The following is a 17,841-nucleotide window of genomic DNA, read 5'->3' on the forward strand; positions in this document are numbered from 1 at the left end:
TTCTTTGCTGTGCAGAGCTTTTTAATTTGATGTGTTCCCATTTGTTGATTCTTGGAATTAATTTTTGTGCAACTGGGTTTTGTTCAGAAAGTCTGCCTACACTTTTATCTGCAAGAGTTTTACTTATTTTGTCTTCCAGCAGATTAAGTTTTGCTATTCTAATATTTAGATCTTTGATCCATTTTGATTTTAGTTTAGTGCATGGTGAGAGATATAGGTCTAGGTTCAACCTTTGGCCTGTAGATAGCCAGTTTTCTTAGCACCATTTGTTAAAGAGGCTATCTTTTCTCCAGTGAAAGGATTTGGCCCCTTTGTTAAAGATAATATAGTTGAGTGTGCCTAGACTTGGTTCTGTATCTTCTGTTGTTTCATTGATCCGCAAGTTTGGTTTTTTGCCAATACCATTCTGTTTTTATCACTGCAGCTTTGTAGTATAACTTGAAATCTGGGACTGTGGTGCCCCCTCCCTTGTCCCTGTTGCCCACATTGCTTTTGCTATTATATATCTCTTCTGCTTCCATATGAATTTTAGGATTGCTTTATCCAGTTCTGTAAGTAATGTTATTGGTATTTTGATTGGGTTTGCATTAATTCTATAAAACAGTTTTGTAAATATGTCCATTTTGACTACATTCTGCCTACCAGGAGCAGGGAACATCTTTCCATTTTCTGATATCCCCTTCAATCTCCTTTTTCAGAGTACTATAGTTTTCAATTTAGAGATCTTTCACTTCCTTGGTTAGGTTAATTTTTAAGTATTTCATTTTCCTTGATGCTATTTTGAAGAGTACTGTTTCTCTAATTCTGTTTTGGTGAGTTTGTTATTGGTGTAAGGAACACTTGATTTCTGAATATTGAGTTTGTATTCTGCTATATTACTGAATTTGGATATTAGTTATAGGAGTCTTTTGGTGGAGTTTTTAGGGTCTTCTATGTAAAGTGTCATGTCATCAGCAAATAATGATAATTTAGTTTCTTCTTTCCCTATCTCTACCCCTTTTATTTCTTTCTCTTGTTTTATTGCTCTAGCTAATGTTTTGAGAACTATATTGAATAGGTTCCAGTACGGTGTACTGGCATTATTGTTGAATTGTAGAAAGTGTCTAATTTTGTCTCTAATTTCATCTGTGACCTATTGATTATTCCAGAAGTATTGTTTAATTTCCATACCTTTGCATAGTTTCTGTAGTGTTTGCTATTGATTTCTAATTTCAGCACCCTATAGTCTGATAATATGCATGGGATAATTTTGATTCTTTTGCATTTACTTAAGCATGCTTTTTTGTCTGGTATGTAGTTTGTTTTGGAGAAAGTCCCATGTACTGCTGAGAAGAGTGTGTATTCTGTTGTTGTTGGATGCAACATTGTAGATATCTATTAAATCCCTTTGCTTGATCGTTTGGTTCAACTCTGATATTTCTTTGATTTTGTTGAGTTGATCTGTACATTTGCAACAGTGGGGTATAGGTCCCTCGTTACAACTGTATTATGCTTATCTGATTTTTCATGTCTATTATGTTTCTTTTATGAAGTTGGTGCATATATGTTTGTAATTGTTAACTCTTCCTGTTGAATTATTCCTTTAACCAATATGGCTCTTAACCTTCTTTGTCTCTTATGATCAGTCTTAGTTTGAAATTCACTTTGTCTGAAATTAGGATAGAAACTCCCACTTGTTTTTGGGTTCACATTGTATGAAATAGTTTTCCATCCTTTGATTTTTAATCTGTAAATATCTTTTTGAATTAAATGTGTTTCTTATATATTGCATATTGTTGGTTTTCTTTCTTGATCTATTTTGCCAATCTGTGTCTTTTGTTTGAGGAATTGAGACCATTCACATTGAGAGTTATTACTGAGAGATATTGCCTTATTCCTGTCATCGCATTATTTTCCTGTTGCTGATTTCCTCATTAACCCCCTTTTCTTAGCTGCTAATTCACTCTTTTTGACTTACTGACATTGTTGGCTTTATTTTTGGCTTCATCCTCTTTCTAGGATATTCTTGAGAATATTTTTGTAATGCTGATTTGGTGATCATCAATTTCTTGAGGTGCACCTTGTTGTGGAAATACCTTATTTATCCATCAATTTTAAAGGAAAGTTTTTTCGGCTACATAAGTCAGGCTTGGAAGTTGTTCTTTTAGGTCCTAAACCACTTCACTTTAAACCTTAGTGGCTTTTAAGGTTTGTGTAAAGAAGTCTGTTGTGGTTCTAGTGAACTTACTTTTGTATATGATTCATTGCCTTTCTCTAACAGCTTTTAAGATTTTGTCCCTGTTGTAAAGTTGTGGAATTATTATTTTTTTTTGGTACTGGGGATCAAACTTGGAACCTTGTGCTTGCGAGGCAGGCATGAGAACCACTGAGCTAAATCCCCGGCAAGTTGTGGAATTTTTGAGTATAATGTGACACAGAAGGATTCTCTTTTGGTCGTGGCTGTTTGGTGTTGTATATGCCTCACTTAGTGCATCTATTTCTTTCCCTATATTTGGGAAGTTTCCTGACATTATTTCTGTGAACAGGTTTTTTTTATGCTATTTGTGTTGTCTTCTGATTTTTCACTTATTCCAATTCTTAGATTAGTCAACTTTGTATTATGTATCAGTTGTTGGATTTGTTTTTTATTTTCTCATGTTTTTTAGATGTCTTTGAGTAGTTGGTTTTTGAAGGCCTCATTGTCTTCCAGTTCTGAAATTCTATCCTTGCATTGGTCCATCCTGCTGCCCATACTTTCAGTGCGATTTTTAATCTCCTGGATTTCTAATTCAGACCTTTTTGTGCACTCTAATTCTTTGGTAAATTGGTCATTCATTGTGTTAGTTATTTTCTCTCATTGCTGAGAGAAAATTCCCGGCACCAAAAGTTAAAGGGGAAGGGGTTTATTTCGCTTACAGTTTGTAGAGTTCTCAGTCCATAGTTGGCTCGATCCAAGGTTGGGTGGATAGCAAACAGTCATTGCAGAGAAGAAACAACATGGTGTGAACAAGATAGCAAAGGCAACAAGAGAGAGTTTAACAGTGTCTTTCTGCCCCTTTTATCTTATTCAGACCTCCAGGATTAGGGTGTGCTAAACCACCCACTTACGTGTAGTGGTTCAGTAATCAAGTGCTCTTAATCCCAGCATCACATATTCCAGATTCATCTACCTCTGATCAAATGAGGCTTTGGGGTGGGGCATTCAGACCCAAACCATAACATTCCACCCCTGGCCCCCCAAAGACTCATGTATATTTCTTTATGCAAAAGGGATTTAGTCCATCTCTAAGAATTTTCAAAGTCCTAACAGTTTCAGCATTACTGAAAAGTTCAAATCCAAAGTCTCCTCTGAGATTTAAAACAAACTCTTAGTTGAAAGCCCTTGTACAAAGGAAAAGGAAATTAAACACTTTCAACATTCAATGGCACAAGATAGACATTTCTGTTCCAAAAGTTACAAACAAGGGGATGCAAAGGAATAGGACCAAAGCAAGTTGAAAATCCAGTAGGGCAAACATTAAGTCCCACAGTTCCACTTCCAGCATCCAAGACAATCTGTGGCAAATTGTGAATTCCAAACGGGTTGGGTTGCTCTGCCCCTGTGGCACTGAGGGTTGTTGTAGCTTTTATGGCTTCTCTCTTGGGCTGGCTATGCTCCCTGCTTGCAGTTTTCCCTCAACTGATGGAGGCTCCTGGCTCCTCCAAACCTCTGGGGTCTCTACTGCACCTTTGGCTTCACACTCACAGCTTCACACACTGCCCTCTTGGGGCACACTGCCTGGCTTCCTAGGCCTTCTTCTGAAGTCTGGGTGGAAGCCTTCCTGACTCTATAACTCTTGCATTCTACATGCTCCTAAAACTAGTGCCACCTGGGTGATGCCAAGGTCTGCTGCCAGCTGGAGCAGTAGTAGCCAGTTTTTCCTCTCTCAGCTGTAGGAGTCCAATGCTTATAAACTAAATTCCAAGGAACAACTTTCCTAGGACACTGCCATTCTGGAACATGGTGGTTTGGGGCTTTATTCACAAAGCAAAATCTCTCACCTTTACAACTCTGAAACTGCAAAGGATGGAGCCTGCTGCTTCCTGTGATGACCTGAGGCTATCTTTTTTTCTATTCTCCTGTTCCTTCTCAGCTATCAAGATCTCTGCTCTATCTTAGCAGTCCATAGCTTTACTGGAACTTCCTTTCTAGCCAAACTCAAAACATTTTAAATCATTCTACTGGGCTCTTTGCCCTTGATTCTCAAATAGATCTGGCTAAAAGCCCCCAACAATAGCCATGCCACTGCCTCAATATTCGACTGACTTGAAATTTCTTCTGCAAGATTAATTAGTCCACCACCCTTAATCTCAGTCTCAGGCAGTCTCTGGGCACAAAATGCAGACAAATTTTCTGACAAGCCATAACACACATCATCTGGAGTCCAGCAGGCAATGCAGCCCTTCTCAGCAGAAACCTCCTGAGCCAGGTCTTTACCCAGTTTCTGGTCTTCTGAGCTCTGACCAGAATCTCCCATACAGAACAGCCTAGGGCATTCCAGTGCTACTTCTGTAGCTGACATCTCTGAAGTTTTCCTAACTCTTCCCCTTCCCACAAGCCAGTTCCAAAGGCTCTTGAGCCACATGGTCAGGTAATGTCATAGCAACAACCCCAGTTCTCTGGTACCAAATTTCTGTGTTAGTTACTTTTCTCTTGTTGCTGAAACAAAATACCCAACATCCAAAGTTGAAAGGGAAAAGGTTTAGTTGTCTTATAGTTTGTAGAGGTTTCAGTCCATAATCAGTTGGCTCCAAGGCAAGGTGGCAGAGGGGCAACAGTTCATGGTGGCAGAAGCAGCAAAAGCAACAAGAGAACTTAAGAACATCTTTCTGCCCCTTTTATCTTATTCAGACTACTTAGGGCAGGTAACACTCACACCCTTATGTTGCCTTTACTTCCCATGTTTCTATTGTTTTTGTTTCTTTCTTTTGTTTTGTGCTGAGGTTTGTGGATGCTTATAATTCTAATGACTTTGTTGCTAGCATAGAGATCTCTTTAGTTTCTTTTCAGTGATGTACTTTGGGTACAACAGTCCTTTGCCACAGTCCTTTGATTCCACTACTTTGGTTATTTTGGGAGAGGAGGATTCAGTGTAGTTTGCCCAGCAACCGTTTTTTGGGAATGTACTCTAGTATTGTTAATGTCACAAAGGCAATCTGAGTGTTAGCTTCAGAGAAATAGGGACAACTATGTAACCTTGTTAATACCAAGCAAAACAGCTGCAGTAGTATTGTCCAAGACACTAATGTAGCATAAAAACCAATTATATACCACCTTTAATCCTAGAAAATAAACCAGCAATAATGATGTAAACTTTTAGGCAACCCATGTATTGGCTTACAGCTAGTATGTACTATATCCAACAGTTAAATCTCTGATAATGGTAGAAAAAATTTTAACAGTAATTTTACAGAGTTAACTATTTAAAAATCAACAACCTTTATGGTTATACTATTAAAGATTTGGGGTTTGGCAATAGGGGGATGCAAAAGGAAAATGTTGAAACTTTAAACTGATATTAGAAGGAGGAGGAGAGAGAAGTGGTATAAAGGATATTATTGGGGAGTAGAAGGATGTCTGTATAAATAGGTTAAGGTTGGGCAAACAACTGGCGAGAAATAGAAGATAGAAAAAAGGAGAAAAAAGAAAGAAGTTATATAGAGTAAAAGCAGTAGGAGTAATTAAAATGAGCAAATTTAAAAGGGAGAAGACAAAAAATGGAAAAATAAAAGAAGAAAAAGAGATTATAAGCAAGACTGAAGGACAAAGGAATATTACCCAACCCCCAAGAAACTGGTGAAGAAGACAGGAGAGAAGGAAAGAAGAAAGCAAAAACAAGAACAAAACAACACAACTAAAAACAATGCCTACACTCACAAAACAGACAAAAACAACCAAACCCCAGATGAACAAATCCAAAAGCAAGAAAAGAAAAGAGACATTTCTCTGTGATTTTGAGCCAGTAAGGTTATCTTCTAGAGTCTACAGTTTTGTAGCTATGCCCAGGTCAAGACACGTTCTTGCTCTTGTTGATTGACAAAGAAGGCAGTCAGAGCCTAGATCTGTGATTCCTTAGTAAGTTGGCAGTAGGATTAGGGCAGAGTGCTGCTTTTGGGACTTTCAACCATGGAAATTCAGGCTGAACCTGGCCTCTGGTTGTAGTGGTGGTGATTGGATCCTTTAGGTTATAAGACTCTGGGTATCTCTTGCTATCCTGACCGTGGATCGCTAACTAGAGACATCTCCTGTGGCTGTCTCTCACCCAGTCACTGGAAATTTAACACTGGGAGCCCTGAGATGACCCTGACCAAGGGCTGCTGAGTCCCAGGTTCAGGTGTGCCCTCCCTAGGATAGTGTCTAACCAAGAACCCTTGCCAGGGTGTATAACAGGGGCTTGGACTGGAGTCACCCACCAGCTGTTATAGCATCAACTGGTCCATTCCACTGATGTATTTATCCCTGATGGCCATTGGAGTCCTGTTTTCACTGTGCCTCTGTAGATTTGATCTTTCTTTCTCACAAGCAATGAGCCAGGAGTCAAGGAGAAAGTATATATATTGTCCTTTCCTTTTTCCGCATGTGTTATACCTCATCAATTTCTTTGTAGGCTCCACTTTTTTTCCCATCAGATCCTTCCCGGATCCCAGAGATCCACATCACTCCTTCTTTTCTTCCCCAACCTGTTATTTTCTGGTGTCTGGATTCTGAATCTTGGAGAGGCTGATTTATTGCTGCTTACTGCTCCACCATGTTCCTGGAAGTTCTTGATTATCTATTTACATGGAGAAATACGATACTATAAAACCATTCTGAAGTTACCTATAGTGTTGGAATCTATTTTTGCTTATAGTTGAGGTTATGGCTGACAATCTATTGACTTCAAGTAGTGATTTATTATTTCTTGATTTAGAGTCGTCCCTAGATTAGTGACAAGACTTCTCTTTGTTTTGTCTTTTCTTTCTTTCGTCGTCTGTACCAGTGACTTGGATACAAATCCATTTTACTATCTTGAAATGGTAGTATTTGAGGATAAGCAGTGCTGGAAGAGGAACACGGAGAGCGAGTCGAGTTAGAAGAACAAAATTTCATAAGGAGAAGGAAGAAGTTAATAATGAGTGAATCTTGGTAAATGGATATTTATATTATTAGTTTAATTTATCTTATATGAGATAGAATTCAGGTTATTTTAGTTAGTAATTTTAGCCTCAAAAAGATTGGATCAAATTCTGAGTTGTTTTTCTTTTTTTGTACATGAGATAAATATTTTATGAAAACATTGTATAATAAAACTATGATATTCTTCATTTCATGTTTGATTTCATAGTATTTTAAAATGATTTTTCTTGGTAAGAATATTCAGGTGCTTCATCAGTTTTCTCAAGGGACTCTTGAAATTGAAGCTGTTCTCTTTTCAAATGCCCATCTTGTCAATTTTCTTTTCTTCTACCATGAATGAATCTAGGTCTGTTAGGTCTTTGTCAGTGTATTAAATGTGGGTGGGGAACTTCATGGCTTTGTGTTATCCTTCATCTTTTTCAATATTGAAGTTTTTCCCTGCAGTTTGTGTTGTTCTGATTGACATGCAGCATTCAGTTGATGAGATGATTAAGATAGACCCTGATCTTAATGGATTCTAATTTTAAATACAGAAAGCTAACTAATCAAAAGCTTCATAGTCTGATGAGGTCAACTTGGTAGAGATTTATACTGAGAGAACATATTTAAAACTGCCTGAAATGTAGAAATGTAATAAATGTTTAGTATTCATCTAGATAAGTTATTTGTTATATATGGTTGCTCAGTGACCAAATATTTATTTGATAAACACAGATATTTAGAACTGAAAATTAGCATTGATTTTCAAAATGAAGAAACAACACCAACCAGGTTAAAATAACATTATGCAGATTTAAAGAATATTAAGTAATGATAAAATACAAAGTAGTGTAAAAGGAGTTAAAAAACTTATACACCTGCCTATAGTCTGGCATGTTTTCATGACAAGCAAAGGTTGTCATTAACTATGAATATAATTTTCAATTCCAGGGGCAATGATTCATTATTATTTATTTATGAGGAATGATATCCCTATCTTAGAAAAAAGTTATAATAGGACTGAAATGTAAAAAGGAAACTCAAGTTGATTTTTGTATGGTAAAATTTTATTCATGAAACTGTATAAAGTTTTACCAAATCTCTATTTATGCATTTACTATTGGATAAAAAGAAATAAAAAAGGGAAACACCTAAATTTTAAGATGTGTTTGTAATATAAACAACTAGGTTAAGATAATAGCATTTTATCTTAATTAACTTTAACTTTTAGAAGTTTCTTATTATAGGTACGAGTTGTAATTTAAATTTTAAAAATTGATCAGAAAAACTGTGAGTTTTGTGGGAATATGAAATTTAAAATTAATCATCTGAACTTTTAATATAAAAATAAAAATAGAAACATTGATTTAAACAAGAATCAGTAATTTGCCTCTATGTTCAATGAAACCAGACACTCTGGAAGACTGAGAGGCAGTCCTGAGGCAGAAGGATCAAAAGTGGGAGCCCATCCCTGGGCATTTTAGGGACTTAGGGAAACCCTGTCTCAAAATAAGAAAATAAAAAAAGAAATCAGGCACATTTAAAGTTGAAATTCTCTTGCAGAGAACACCTGCATGTCTCTACTGACAATTCCTTTTTTTTAAAAACCACTTAAGTGTATTAGACTATTAGTTAGACAAATAGACTATAATTTCTATGACTCAAGATAAACATGTAAGTCCCAGTTATACGAGAATTTGAATGTGTGTGTTGTGCTCAGTGGGCAGCTTTCTGCTGTTGATGATTCAAGGGCCTGGCCCTCCTTCCCTCTTGGCTCCTCTCAGTGTCTATAGGTTGGGTCTCCGGTGAAGACTGGATTTGTCATTCAATCGTGTAATCTTGGAGGATGCTCAATAAAGGCTTATTTAATCAATAAGTGTGCCTATGTCAGCTTTTTATAAATCATGTAAAAGCCTCTTTTGAAAGTTACTCACTTTAAATAATTTTTGATTTTATTTATTTATTTTCTTTTCTTTATCCTAGGAATGGATATACAAATTGATACTGGGTGAAAACTTAGGCAGTTTCATATAATTTCTTATGTGTCCTTGGAGTCTGTACTGGAGAAAACAAGAAAGGAAAAATATGGGCATAAATATTATGAATTATCTCTGTTCAGAATAGCACAGATAACCTATATTATGTGTGCATATGTACATAAGCTGTCTGAAAGCAGATTCAGTGTCTGCTGGAACTGACCAGGTGACTGGAAATGGGAGGAAACCTACATATGGTTTCTTGTTTCAGTATGGCTACTTGTCTTGTTTGAACTTTGTGCTGTGCATATATTGCTTCTTAATAAAAGCAAGTATAATTTTAAGGAGAAGAATAATTACATCCAAAAGTTTTGGCCAAGTAATCAGACATTACCTTTTTTGTTTTCCCTGACTCAGGGGTCCAACATTACTGACACCTGCACTGAAATGCTAATGTGTGGAGTTTTGCTGAAAATTTCTTCTGGAAACATTCAAGAGCGGGTGTTTTTTCTTTTTGATAATCTTTTGGTGTACTGCAAAAGAAAACACAGGTAAGATCATAAAGGAGTCACACTTTAGAAATGTTTTATGCATCTCACATTTTCTTCTGTATTTCCCAGAAGTCAGTATTGGCCCAGTAACCTGCTTTAGATACTATCCTGTTCCTACTACTCTCCTCGTCTTCCTGTTGGACCTCATTGTCATCTCATGATGCCACCTCCCTAAGCCTCCTCATGGAGAGGTGTTGGCTCCTGACCTGTATATCTCAGAGCCTAGAGGAGAGGCTTGAGTGTCTTCTCTGATCCCTAATTCTGTGTCCCAACCACTTACCCCTCTTCCCTCCAGACTCCTTGCACATGTAACGTTTATGCCATTAGTCTTTCCTACCCATTTAGTTTCTCTATTGACTCCATTTTACAGAGAATTTAATATTTCCCTGCTACACACAGATTCAATGATTGTTTAGCTCTTGAGTCACTATCTTTCCACTTCTGTCACCAGTCTTGTTCAAAACTCACATACATAATTCATACAGAGCTTATCCAGTGACTGTGGAAATCCCAGTCTTTATTTTTAATGGTCTTTAGCTCTGTTGCACCAAGTCACTTGTTCTATGGTTGTACCTTTACATATCAGCTGTTATGAAATTACAGTTTCCATTTTGACCATCATCCCATTCTGCATATCTTCACTTTCCTCCCAGCTCTCCTTTGGAATTCCCAGTTAAGCTACTTTTTGATGTTATTTCAATCACCATGGCTCCTGCCATAGTCTAAAATTTCTGTCTTAAAGAAAAAGATGCCTCTGATATTTCTCCCTTCTTTCTGCTCTCATTCACAGTGGACTTTCTGGAAAGAGTTTTATGTTGTTATTTTTCTACTTCCTAAACTTCTTATTTTCCTCTCAGTATCCTTCAATGTGTCTTTAGTCCACTCTACTCACCTAAGCTTCTTATGTCAAAGAAACTCTTCTGCTTCCTAATCCAACAATCACTTTTCTGCTTTTTAAGGTTCTGCTTATTTTCTTAACATCTGACTTATTTGAGTACTTCTTAAGACACTAACTGTAGCTGGGCATATTTATTTTAGTGAGATGGTACCATAGGCTTCAATTCATTGTCAGGGAAGGTATGTGGTAGAAAATGCAGGGTTTTAGGTGATTGTCTATGCTAAATTCAGAAGCCAGGAAACTATACACAAACGTTTTCTGGTAGATTGAGACTGAGAGACACAAAACTGATTTATTAGGCAGAATTGAGGGAACATCATTTCTTATGCTTTGAAATGAGTTTTCTGAGGTCAGCAAGATACCTAGGGCAAGTTAGTGAAAATTTGGCAGCTATATTGATAATAGATGGTAATTCATCCAGGTGGATTGCAGTGTTAGAATTTTCTGGTAAGAGATATTAATTCAAAAATGCAATAATACGAAGTGAGAAAACATAGGACTACAATGCGTACCTTCATGAAAGGGAACAAGTTAGGAGCAGAGCCAAAAGATGTAAGAGGTGATCAAAAAATACAGTGAATGTAAAAATTCAAAAGGCAAAAAACTATTAAAGTAAGAGAATATTGCTAAAAATGATAGGAAGTGTGTCCAAGGCAAGGGGCGATATTTTGAGAAGGATTAATGACAATGTAACTTTTACTGTAATAAATTTTTAAAATTTAAGTGTTCACCATAATTTTTGGTCATCTCAAATTACTCAACTGTTTATGGTGATTTCTGTCAAATTAAAACATACAGTTGTCCTTCTCCACCTTATTCATTGGATCTTGCACTGTGGGACTTTCGGCTGTTCTCCAAACTCAAAATGACACTGAAAGTTATCTGTCTTGAATCAATTCAAGACATTAGTGAGCCAAGAAAGCTCAACTAGGGACATGAAAGGATTTCTGGAACTGCTTCATAAAGGGATAAGAATGACAGGATGAGTGTACAAAGGAAGGGGGTGTATTTTGGGGGGAATAATGGCAATATGTCTTTCACTGTAATGAATTTAAAAATTTTAACATTCACCATATTTTTCTCACAACCCATAACCAATTTTCATCTCTATGCTAAAGAGATTAAGAAAATTTTATTGAAATGGGGTCTCACTGTACTAAGGTGGTTTTGAACTCCTGGGCTCAAGTGATCTTCCTGCCTCAGGCTCCTGAGTAGCTGAGATTCCCAGGGTTGTATTGTGCTCAGCTCAAAATTCCCTTTTACCAGATGTGAAAATGAACCTATATATTTCTTTTACCATGGTCTTCTAAATTCCTAGTGTTTGATAGCAAGATTGGGGTTAATAGAAATAGGCTTTGGGAAGTAGAAGAGGCCATTAATTTTGCTTGTGTTTAGCTCATTAAAATTGTAATGTGAATCAACATACTTTGGTAGAATTATTAAAGACATCAGTTTTTTTCCCTTAAATTCTTTTATTGGTACATTTTAGGTATACAATATGTTTACATTTATCATTGGGTGTTTGTACCTGTACATGATATATCTTGGTTCTTATTTTTTTCCCCCATTACCTGTGCACCCTTCATCCCCTCCACCCTTCTCTATTTGCATAGATTTCATTTCCATTTTTTTTTTCTCATAATTTTTCCTTTCCCTTCTTTCCTTTCCCCTTCCCCTCCCACCACCCCTACACCTTTGGAGCTTTTAATATTTCAAATTACATTTCTCATTGGGAATTGTACCTTTACATAATGCATCTTGGTTCTTATTTTTTCCCCATTCCTAGCCCCCCTTCATGCCCTCCACCCTTCCCTATTTACAAAGACTTTATTTCCATTTTTTCCATTTCTCATCATTTTTCCTTTCCCTTCTTTCCTTTCCCCTGCCCCTCCCACTACCCCTACCCCTTTGGACCTTTTCTTCCTATTTTACATTATCGATTATTCATTCTAATCATTGGTACATTGTAGGTATACAATATAATGACATTCCCAATGAGAAATGTAATTGTGTTGTATACCTACAATGTACCAATAAAAGAATTTAATACAAAAAAAATTTCAAATTATCAGTTATTCATTTTAATCATTTTAATCCTTATTTACACTTTCAGTTTCTCACACCAGAGAAACTATTCAGTATTTACACATGTGTGTCCTATTTATTTCACTTAAGAGTATGGCCTCAATATGCATCCATTTAGCTATAAATGTCTGTAGTTTCTTGTTCTTTAAAGACATCAGTTTGAGAATAAGATCTTTTTTTCATTACAGTTTATTTTATCTTTATATATGTATGCAGGCCATCAGGTCCAGAGCATTTGCAAAGTTAACATCAGTGTACAAATGATGATATGATAACATCTCATGATTGTAATTGTTAAATAAGTGAAGCAGCAGGAAAAGCTTCATAAAACTGGACTCCTACAGTTTAACAAATAATCCTTAATAAATGTGTAGTTAGACCAAATGCATAGTGGTTAGAAATGGAAGTAACTGAACAGTTTAATATATCTATTCCCTCCCAGTATTGCTGAAGCCCTGTAAATTAACGATCTTTCACCCTTCATTTAGAATACTTCATCTCCTCCATAAACTGCGCCTTACCACAGACTTTTTAAGATCTAGAAAGCCTTTAGAATGTATGAGTAAATGGGACCTCTTCAAAGTCCTACAATATTATAATACAAGCATCAGACACTTGATGCATTTATAACTCTAGAGTTACATTCTTTAAAGGAAGGGGTGCTAGATTAGGCATTCTACCTCTGGATCTTTCTAATGGTAGTAATCTTAGGAGACAGTTTAAGAAATGATTTCTGAGGTAGTATTTGACATACTAATATGATACTGCTTGTTTATGTGCTTTATGAGGTCGTTACATAATATATTTAGTTTTTTGCAATTTTTTACGTTCAGTAGTTTCTAAAATAATAATCATTTTGTATGTAACAATAATTTATTCATTTTAAGTGCTGTATAACATCTCACTGGTTTAATGTCACAAATAAATCACAATTTAATTATTCCTTTTATTACTGAACTTTAGGGTTGTTTCCAATCTGCTATTGCAAATGTGACAGAATGAAAATATGAAAATATACAGTAATATTACATAGTCTTTTCAGTTTTCTTAAGGAATCAAAACTATCAGGACCTTATTAAATTTCTATTGAATATTTATATCTACAGGTAAAATATTCCAAGATAAATATCTAAAGCTGTTCAGAGGATGAAGACAAAGAAAATTAATACTTTGGAAAATAAGACTCAAAGATAGATTCTTATATATATATTTCTGATTATTTTGACTGTGACTAAAACTGTTTTTCAAGGATATTTGGCCTTTTGAATATGGTTTGCTTTAATAATAATGTACTGATTTTCAAGAAATTCTTTCTCATAAGATACCGTGATATACAGTATTATATATCTAGTAGATTATATATAATTACCTGAATGTAAATCTACTTAGTGTAAATGTACAAATGACGATATTGTATGGTCTCATGATTGTAATTGTCAAATATGAAGTGTGATCAAAATATTAGGTGAATGTTTAAATTTTAACAATATTTATTACAGTAAAAGACATATTGCTGTTAATCCCCCTCAAAATACTCCTCTTTCCTGTGAACACACTTACCCCATCATTCTTGCTACTTCTGAAGCAGTTATGGAATTCCTCTTTCATGTCTTTCCCAGGTGTGATTTTAAAAATATACAAATACAATGAATGCTCCTGCCAAGTCCATCTAATGGAAAGATAGGCTTGTAAAAACATTATAATGTGTCTTTATCTACTGTATTCACCAGATCTAGTACCATGCAGCTCTTCCTCAAAGACAAAATGACCATGAGAGGGAAGCATTCTGAATCAATTCAGGACACTGAGGGAGCCATCACAGCACAACTAAAGACTCTCATTGTCTTAGGTACTGTACTTACACATAATATTTGACACCCACTACTTAAGGAAGAAAAGATTTATTTTGGCACATAGTTTGCAGAGGTTTCAGTCCATAGTCGCCTGGTTCCAAAGCAGGGTGGTATGCCAGAGGAAAAACAGCATGTGACAAGGTGGCGTGGGGGGGCAGAGGGAGACAGAGACAGAGGCAGAGAGATCAAGGGAAGAGATAGACCCTTCCAAGCTATGTCCCCTGTAACCTACCTCTTTCAACCGGATTCCACCTCTTAAGGGCAAGTCAGCTATAAGCCTCCACAATTCAATCACCGTGCCCAAACCCCACCTATGAGTGCATGAAGCTTTTAGGGACATTTTAGATACAAAACATAACACTCACAAAAGAAGATTCCCAGAACTGCCTTTGAGAAGATGAGAAGAATGACAGAATAAGTGTGAAACAAATGAGAGAGATAGCTTAATGGTGAAGTATCTTTTACTGTAATAAATTTAAAAAACCCAAACATCCACTCTATTTTTGATCACACCTCATAAATTAGGAAGGTTTTACAAAATTAAAATCCTGTCATTTAAAAATGTACTTAATGAATGTGTAATGTAGGTCAAATACATATATATCATATATATATATATATATCTGATCTCTTATGTTGCCAATTTTCATATCTACTTGGCCTGAATTCGTGATTTGCAGCATATATTTAGGATTATTAACAAAAGACATGGAGAGATTGTTCTAAAAGTGAACATGGCAAATGCAGAGTGGTGGAAGTTTGGGGCTGAAAGACTCTCCAGTCAGAATAATCAAGTTAATTATTTTTTCTTATTGGCAATAAAGACTACAGTACTACGTTTTGATAAGGTTATAGGACAATCAAGTCAGGAATACACAGTCTTTTCCAAGGGGCCCTGAAGGGCCTTGAAGGTTAACAGCAATGTGAGACACCTTCCTAAATCCACCCTTTTATTTCAGGTATGTTTAAGGGTGGCTGTCTACCTTCAGAGGAGGGGATGAGAGGGGTATTGCAGGTAGGGGGCAGGCTCAACTTGTGCTAGATGGGTCTGTATAGCACAACAGATTAATCTTTATTTCCATCGCTTAAATTATTAGATAGATTTTTGTCAGTGAGTCAAATTGAAGAGTCTAGGCCAATTGAAATCTCTTGAGTGACTAGGTAATTTTGAATCTCCTTGAATCATTTCTGAGACTCCTACCTGTTTAATTAATAAAACGTTTTGAAAGAAAACCTCTCCACTGAGCATTTGGTAATTCTAATACATAACTACCTAATTCATTGTTACAGATATCATGAGTAAACCTGGGATTTTTACTTTGTGTCACCCACTTTCAAAGATTAAAGGCTGACAATAGATATACACAAGTTTTAAAATGTTTTGGTTTATTTTAAGAATAAGTAAGACTTTTAGGAAGGATTATAGATGTATTGTGAGACTTGTTCGACAATTACAGTTATATCATAAAAACGGTATAGAAAAATATTTTACAGCTGGATATTGCTCATCTTAAGAACCTCTTTACAGTCAGTTTCTTTGAAGAAAGATCGCAGGAACTAACTGAATTGGTTAACCAACCCTTGAAAAAAAGGAATTATCTGGTAGTGAAAAATGAGAAATGAAGGTGAAAGAAACTCAAATGTGACATTAAAATAACCAGCTTTAGTGTCTGGTGGAGTTTGATTGACAATGCTGACGGCCTACACGGAGCAAACTACGTATTTACTCTCTCACCTATATACAGCCTTTTTCCTAAAGCTTCAATTTATTTAAAAAACTGGTACTCATTTCCATCTTGTAAAGCAAACAGTGCTCCTGTGAATGAAAGGATGCAAATAAAGCCACCGAGTGCCACAATCGTTTAATAATGTTGATTGATGTCTTCTTCAAAGAATTTCGTAGTTTTTTGTTTGTTTCTTGTACTGGGGATTGAGCCCATGAGCATCCTACCACGAACCTACATCCCCAGCCCTTTTATGTATTTTAAGTTTGAGACAAGGTCTTGCTAAGTTTTCCAGGTTGGCCTTGAACTTGTGATCAGCCGCCTCCGTTTCTGCAGTAACTGGGATGATAGGCTTGTGCCCCTGGGCCCAGTTTAAAATCCATTATTTTAGCACTGATTCTCATTAAGTTTTGTAACAAAGTCTTTGTGGTTTTATTCATTTTAAGACGGTTGAAGAATAGCAAGGGTTCCACAGATGGACATCGGTACCTTTTTCGTGGCCGGATCAACACGGAAGTGATGGAAGTGGAGAATGTGGATGACGGAACAGGTGAGTGCCGAGTGGCTCTGAAATGGGATGCTGGTAGCAGGCTCCCTCGTCAGGCAGAATTCTGTTTTCATGATTTATCTGCCATGCTTTAGACCTGAGAAATAGTTTTGTTAAGTAGAGCAAGCAATCAGGTGGAAGGAGGAGAAAGGTGAGGTGAAAGAGTGCGGGATTGTTGTGAAAGTGGAAATCAGGTTTAATGCACACGCTGAAGTACAGAAGTGCTGAGAATCAGCTGAGAAGAGTTTTGTCTGAGAATGTCCATTCTGCTTTAATTCCCTAGGCCGTGCGCAGTTGCTGGTGTACAGACTGTGCATAGAAAATATCCAACAAATGCATTAACTCTCTTTAATTTATATTCTTATATGACTTACATGTGTGATATATACTTTTATTCCTATAGTATATTCACTGTAGAATATAACTAGATTTTTTAGCTATGAGATTTTAACCAATATAAATAGATCATCAATTTGCTCGTAGAGAAAAGTTGTGGGTAGCAATGATTTGTTTAATTTTAAGTGCTCATTTTAAGTACTATACTTTTTTATGAAAAGTGAGTCGATTTTTGTCTTGTAAATTTGAAGGTCAGGACTTTTACAGGCAAGATCATGAAATGATGATTAGCCATACACATTAAGTAAAATGAAATTAAAATAAAATTTTATTTCCTATTTGAAAAAAATTGTCTATAAATTGAATGCTTAGAAAATTGAGTCACAATTCAATTTCTCTAGTGATAGTAATCATAGTTTCAGAGGTATACTAGGAAAATGCTAAGATGAAATAAAGTACATTGTCTCCAAATGGCTTTTATTTTCATGTAGAGACATATGCTTGTAGTATTCATTATACTATACAAGAGATTGTAGTGTAGATTGGCTCCCCACCTCCCACATACCTTCATTGTCATCCAGGAGTCCCAGAAGGGAGAAGAATATTTGTTATCTATCAGGGGCATGGATTTTCAAATCCTCACATATATGCCATTTCCCTTTTCCATTAGCATAATAGCAATTAGTCAAGTATTTAAAATCATGAACCATAATTACGGCAGTTAAGGGAAAACGGCATACAATGAGCAAAATTTAAA

At 36.0% G+C, this 17,841-nt stretch overlaps 1 protein-coding gene across 3 annotated transcripts in view; it reads left to right on the forward strand.

The window, feature by feature from the left end:
- Prex2 (phosphatidylinositol-3,4,5-trisphosphate dependent Rac exchange factor 2) overlaps positions 1-17,841 on the forward strand; it is a 262,543-nt gene that overhangs the window by 76,405 nt on the left and 168,297 nt on the right. For all 3 annotated transcript variants that reach the window (XM_013071229.3, XM_004842082.3, XM_013071231.3), the window contains 2 exons: positions 9,508-9,641; positions 16,648-16,751. In XM_013071229.3, coding sequence (XP_012926683.2) covers positions 9,508-9,641; positions 16,648-16,751 — 238 coding nt within the window. The remainder of the gene's footprint in view (positions 1-9,507; positions 9,642-16,647; positions 16,752-17,841) is intronic.

This window comes from Heterocephalus glaber, unplaced genomic scaffold, assembly GCF_053883595.1.
Source record: "Heterocephalus glaber isolate CG9 unplaced genomic scaffold, H.glaber_assembly_v1.0 deba00001553, whole genome shotgun sequence".
NCBI lineage: Eukaryota > Metazoa > Chordata > Mammalia > Rodentia > Bathyergidae > Heterocephalus > Heterocephalus glaber.